The 7,043-nt window shown below is 33.8% G+C and overlaps 1 protein-coding gene across 1 annotated transcript in view; it reads left to right on the top strand.

The window, feature by feature from the left end:
• LOC112514148 (homeobox-leucine zipper protein HAT5-like) overlaps positions 1-4,749 on the top strand; it is a 6,466-nt gene extending 1,717 nt beyond the window's left edge. The window contains exons 2-5 of the mRNA XM_025120481.1: positions 2,517-2,527; positions 3,696-3,770; positions 4,167-4,519; positions 4,630-4,749. Of these exons, the coding sequence (XP_024976249.1) occupies positions 2,517-2,527; positions 3,696-3,770; positions 4,167-4,519; positions 4,630-4,749 (559 nt within the window). The remainder of the gene's footprint in view (positions 1-2,516; positions 2,528-3,695; positions 3,771-4,166; positions 4,520-4,629) is intronic.
• The last annotated feature ends 2,294 nt before the right edge of the window (positions 4,750-7,043 follow it).

Raw genomic sequence — 7,043 nt, 5'->3', positions numbered from 1 at the left:
TATTCAAAATTCGGTGGGAATGTTACAATGCATGAAAGGCACCAGTTTACCGGCTCACTGCAGAGGGGAGTGAGTTTATCACCAGATATTCGCACAAGTAATGAGACTACTCCCTGGGAGGTCCAATATGTCAAAGAGATTTGTGGTGATAGAATTCCAAGTCTGAAGCTAGGAGAAGCTATCAAAGAAAAAGAAAAGGTTCATGATCATACTCATGCTGAGATAAGACTTTTGCTCAAGTATTGGACCTAAATTTTCTGTACTTATTATGTCTCAAGATAACTGCAACTTTGTTTATTCATGATTGCTAAAACTTGTATCATCCTGTCACCCAACACAAGTATTTGATTTTTGGGTTGCTTTTGATTCATGGTTGAAAATAGATAAAGGATTTCATTGTTTTCTATCACGATCCATCCTACTTAAAAAGGGAAAACCTTTTAAATATTCATCTTACTTACTGCAGAAGGTAGCAGAGACCAGTAGTCCAGCATTTACCAATGGGAAACAGGAGGTACATAGAATAGAAAGATCAATAGCATGATTGATACAAAAGTGAGTCCATGTGTGCACAAAGCAGGCAATATTTATACAGTTAGCCTTCGGATGTTACAAAAAGTGTCTTAAAAAAGGCAATATGTTAAACAGTCAAACAAGCAGTGACCACTGTTTTTCTTCTTATTCTATTAGAGTTGTTGTCAAAGAATTATATGATCAGCTTACTAGCTCTCTTCATAACTAGCAAAGTGAAATCTTAAGCATAATATTGATTTAAACCACATGAACATGCCTAAGTTGAAGCCCACTTTAAGCTGTTAATCACAACCACTTTCTAACCCCCCCCCCCCCGGTAGGATGACTTTGAGAGGGTAATATTGGCTTTGGTTTGGTTTAGAGCATGCAATTGTTGTTCGTCATGTTATAAATCATTTTCTGCATAACGGTCTTCTATTTTCTTTTTGTTTTTCTGCATAATGTCTCCTTGATTATGGCTCATCATCCACTCTTAAAATTGATATTTTTATGCAAGAACATGATTTTAGACTTGATGTATATAATATGTCTAAGTTGTTTGTCACAACCACTTTCTGCCCCCTCCCCCTAAACATGACTTTGAGTGGGTAATATTGGGTTTGGTTTGGAATTTGTTATCATATCTTTTTGTAGGTGTGTTTTTATCTCATTCTCCTGTTGATTTAGATGGAGTATTGATTTTTCCTATTGTTATCAACTATGTCTAGATAGCAGCTGTAGCCAAACAACAGCTATCCAAACAGCGGCTGTAGCCAAACAGCAGCTATCAAAACAACAGTTGTGGCCAAACAGCAGTTGTGGCCAAACAGTTGCTGCAGCCAAACAGTAGCTGCAGCCAAACAGCAGCCCGTTAAGAAGTTGTCCAGCAGCAAAAAGGCCGAGGTAGCAATCACGTTCTACTTCTCTGCCCGTTTAGCCTGCACGTTCTACTTCTCTGCCCATTTGGCCTGCACGTTCTACTTCTCTGCCTTTTATGGATGCCTACCATCTTACCTCTAAGGCAACATGTGGGAACCACTTATCTTAGTACAGTCGTCCCAATTGTTAAAAACAATCTTTTTACAAAAACAATGTTACATGTAGTCATTTGATATGTTGACATGGTTTATTGGGTGTGTAGACGGTGCTGAATAAAGTGAATACCGTAACCAACATGACCTACAAAGATGATCCCACTATTTTTGCTTGGGAATTGATGAACGAGCCGAGATGTCCATCAGATCCTTTGGGAGACAAACTACAGGTATTTTTTCCATTCATGAAAACCAATCGGCATATGTGCGCTTTGAACTAAGTAAAGGGTCCAAAGGGTCTTTGACCCAATGATATACAGGTTATAGGTAGATCCTAACCTCCTAGATGTTGAAGTTTCTTAAAGTATTATTCTTTAAATCTTTTTATCTTATAATTCTTAAAGTTTCTTAAAGTTTTTGGACTTGTGTTAGTCTACACTATGTGATAAGCATTCTAAATTGCAAGTATTTTAGGGGCATTCTACTCTCTTTAATTTGATAAATTTGAAGAACGAGCTATATTTGAGAGGCAAGTTAAAGAAAAAAGGCAGGTTAAAGAAAAAGGACAAGGACATGCAAATGAACAAGTTGTCTCAAGAGGTCTTCTAAGAGCACTTGTTATTACTCCCACCAGTTATTTTTAACATGCATTCTAGAGTTTATTATACACCATAACGAGATAATAGTTTTTTGGCTAAAATGCGTTATAGTTTTTTGGCTTCCATTTGATTACGGTGATTGGAACTAAGAGAGTGTGCTATCACTCTCTAGTTTCTAATTCATTTGTATGCCTGTTATTATCCTAACTGTTATTATTTGATGTTTTACTTATTTATTTACTCCTCTGTTCCTAAACATCGGTTTGAGCACTCATAAATTGTAAGTCTTGGCCAATGTTTTTTGAGTATTCTTGGACTGTGGTTGTTGAAATCAGTACACACTTTTTACTTGTAATGATCTATTTATTAGGTTCGATTTTGGTTTGAAACAGACTAATACTTTGACTAATGTTCTACCACTGTTTTCCTTCAGGTTTTAAGCAAGTGTGGTTATGATGGTGTTGTTGCTCATATATTCTGTTTGAGGAGTCTACCGACTTTGTATAAAAAGGATAACTGCAGGTTTAATATATTCTTCTGTTTTATGATGCATAAATTGGAAAATGTTAAACTTGAAATCATATGTAGGTTTTAAATATTCATTTTGCTAATGAAATGTTCTGATGGCTTATTGACTTGTTGTACATAAAGAGGGAAATTGTCACAGTTAGCGGTTCACATGAAATTATTTCATTATGGCTAACACCTTTGCAGACACCTTGCAATCAAACGAGGCTTCGTCATCTGTGCAAAGTAACAAACGTGGTTCTACTCGGGGAGACTATAAAAAAGTTAGAAAAGAGATGGCAGATGACCGGTAGAGTATCAAGTTTTGCGAGGAGTTTAGGGCGGATGTTAGAAAATGGATTTATAGATTGATTGAATGTTAGGGATTGTTTTGAGAACTTGTTTTTTTATATGATAAATTTATATCAATTTATTGTTTTGAGATTTTTATGTTGTTTTTGTTGATTAATATAATATATAATTATATATAAATATAGATCTTAAATATGGATGAAAAATAATAATAACATGCCTTTTAGAGAAGTAATTGATCTTTTAAAAGTGTATCTAGAGATAAGATTTAGAGAAGGTTTTGATTATTTGTATCTAAAGATAATCTTTTGAGAAAGTTTGTAGAGTATAACTAAAGGACATCTTTAGAGAAAGTTTAGGTAAAATGTCACTAAAGTCAATATCTTTACAGAAGCTTTTTTGTAAATCTTCTCTGAAAGCACATTTTAGAGACGTTTGTAAACTGTCATCAATACTTGAAAAGTGTCACTAATAAATACATTTAGAGAAGCTTTTATAAAAAAGTTAATTAACCTTTAGAGAAGTTTTGAAGTATATCTAAAGCCCTAAAAAAGTGTCTCTAAAAGATACCAAAAATATACTCTCTGAAAATCGTCCCTAAAAGTTTTACCTACCGTTACATAGAGAAGTTTTTTGACGGAAATGAAAAGTTTCTCTAAAACCTTTAGAGAAGCTTTTAAGAATTTTAAGTACAAAACAGAACCTTCTCTAAAGGTTATTTTTCTTGTAGTGTCAGATGGGTTTGATTCTCCATGGATTTCCAACTCCTTTCAGGATAACCCTTCAAATCTTGATTCTTCAATTGGTTTATGCTTAACATTTTAATATAATAATTTAAAGATAATGATCACTTTCAATCATTTGAAGCTTGTAACAAATGTCTTTGCCAAATTCATGTCTGAATTTGATCTTAACCATCATAAGTCTTTATTTGTCTTGTTAAAAACTATTATAATTTACCTTGTTTTTGTTGCAAACTAGTAATAGTTAGAAGTTCAAAAAACAAAAACATGTATTTTTATTCATGTGCACAAACTTTTACTTTGTAGTTGGTGTAAGACTACAAACGACCACGGTGTTGCTATATGCACAATCATCGGTTTTGCAAATAAAAATCGGATATCGTTTGGTATTTCAACAAGAAAGTTAAGAATTCGGAAACAATCCATGAATATGGTTCGTATTTGACAACCCTTTGTAGGAAAGAAGACGAATACGAAAAAACGGCTTTCTGAACAAGAGGAGAACTCCGATGAGGACTACGAAAAGTGTTTCCGGCCAATGAAGAAGAAAAGGCGATTATCGGTGGATCAAGTTAAATTTCTTGAAAGGAGTTTTGAGGAGAAAAATAAGCTTGAGCCAGATAGGAAAATTCAGGTAGCAAAAGAGCTTAATTTGCAGCCAAGGCAGGTTGAAATCTGGTTTCAAAATCGTCGAGCATGTTGCAAGACGAAACAGCTCGAGAAAGACTATGAGATCTTGAATTCAAGCTACGATAAACTCAAATCGGAGTTTGATTGCCTCCAAAAACACAATGACAAATTAAAACACGAGGTATTTGTCATAAAAAGCAGAGTGATTAACAATTTTTGTATTGAAATTTATGTGATTTTGGACAAATATTTGCATTTACATGTTTATAACCTATTTACATGTTCTAATAGGTTGAAATGCTCAAGGAAAAGTTGCATCAAAGGGAGAAAGGGGAAAAAGATTCAATCCCAAATGAATTCCCCACAAAAGAATTGGATTCAAATGCTCAGGAACCAAAACCATTATTATGAGTGACATTTACTCGGTTTGATTGTTTGGTGTATATATGTATTATTAGTTTAAAGATGGTAGAGGTTAAACCTAAGAGTGTTGTTGTTTGAAGACGAGAGTGCAATTTGCTAATCAGTTTTCAAATATTGATCCAATCGACAGATGTTTCCAGTAGAGTTGACTAAACTGCCACTTCTTGAGAAGTTATTTCTTGATAACAATAAGCTATCAAATTTGCCCTCTGAACTTGGCGATTTGAAAAACCTTAAAGTGCTCACAGTAGACTACAACATATTGATTTCAGTACCAGGTAAGCTTGTCTTTATGCTCCTATTTCTTATTTCAGTTTTCCCACTTCTGGAGTGATATCATTCTCCCAACAGGTTGAAATATGATCAACCTAATTTCGGTACACATACACAAATAGGAAAACATATACAAACAAGAACAAGTTGAATTTACAAATCAAACTTCTTCAATTATACACCAATAAAGGCAAATACACCAATCACATATCATTTTCCATACACACAGTGGTGTTCATAGCACTTCAAATTAGACATTTTGCACAAAAGTAATGCAGAAGGTCGACTTTGAAGAAAAAAATGGTAGAGAGGGTGTGAAGAGTGAGGAGAAAAATGGTCTTACCTCTTTCGATTTTGATGGTTCCCTCGTCCCCGTCTGTTGCAGAATCGAATGCAACCTGTTGCCAAGTTGAATGTGAAGAAATAGAGAAGATCGATGGTGAGAATCAAGGGTTCTTGAGGAGCATTTCTTGAGTGTCTGATGGTGAGAATCATGGGTTTTTGAGGAGCATTTCTTGGGTGTCTGATGGTGAGAATCGAGAGTATTGAGGAGAAGTATGAAGCGTCGTTTGAAAGAAGGGTAACATAGGAAAAAAGTGAAGTCTGAATCGGATAGAGGATGGAGTGGTGATGGAGCGAATCAGACCTTATTGAACCATTCATATGTTTTAAAATGCAAGCCAAACAACCCATTGTCTGACCGATTCAAACAAATACATTTGAATGGAATCAATAAGTGGTAAACAAACAGCCCTTTATTTTTATAAACTGACAAACGTCTTAAGTCCGAAATCTGAATCAATAGTTTGTTTTTGTAAAATCAGGAAGTTCATCTCAACAATTTTTTAAGAGATAGAACATTGTAGGAACCTTTTGGATATCTCTAAGACTTTCGATGCTATCGGGAATGCCGTCGACGAGTTTGTTTGTGAAAAGATCGATACTTTTGATAGATGATAGATCGCCGACAGAAGTTCTTGTTTTACATTAATCTTCTAAGCTAACTTATACATGCAAAAATTATATATATATATATATATATACATATATATATATATATGTATATGTGTGTGTGTGTAGAGAGAGAGATCTAGAGAAAGAGAAGGTGGGAGTGTGCATTTTGCGTGGGTGATGAAAGGACGATGGCGTCTCTTGTGGAGAAAGAAGCAATAGACAAAGAGAATCAAAGAAAAGAGGAAATAAGAAAAATTAAGATATTAGTTTACCTCTTATTTATTCAGATCTTATTAAGTGATAAGAGGCTCTGAAAATAATAAAAAAACAAACAGTCTGAATTGCAAAACGTCTATACAAGTTAGACATAAGTAGTAATTAAGAGCTGAAAATGAAAAAAAAAAGGTTGAAGAGATTTAAGAGTTGTGCTTCAATCGTCTTCTGAATCGTCATCAGGAACACAATGCTGATTAAATAGGGTAATTCAGTCGTTTTGATAGATCAATCATAGGAAACAATAATTTATCTGAGTGAAAGTAATAATAATATACATAATTAACTAGGTTTGAAGGGCTGAAACATATATAATTGAGTCTCTAAAGTTATTTCACAGTTATATACATGTTGAAGCATGACCTATTGCTATCGATGCTGGACATAAACGTTCGTTCACTACGGACATGGGATTTATTTAATACTAATCAATCTCCCTCAATATAATTAATGTTATCAGTAGTTATAATTAGTATCTCCCAATAAGACTAATTGACAACCTAGACCTAACAACTAAGTTATCAACTAACTTATTAGCTGATAAGTTAATTAGTCAGAGATAAATTATCAACAAAAATCCCATGTCAACAGTTAAATTATCAACAAACAGATAAATTATCAACTAGTTATATTGAGAGAGATTAATTAGTGTTAACCCCAATGCTACACACATGGTATTTATGTTAACAACTATTTAACCTCCATCAATATAATTATAATTAATTTTTACCAAACATGATTAATTTATTAGCACTCAATTATAATAACTTGGTAAATATAAC

This window comes from Cynara cardunculus (assembly GCF_001531365.2).
Source record: "Cynara cardunculus var. scolymus isolate 2C chromosome LG 6, CcrdV1, whole genome shotgun sequence".
Classification (NCBI taxonomy): domain Eukaryota; kingdom Viridiplantae; phylum Streptophyta; class Magnoliopsida; order Asterales; family Asteraceae; genus Cynara; species Cynara cardunculus.
Note: the sequence above shows the minus strand (reverse complement) of the source record. Positions and strands in the feature narration are given on the sequence as shown.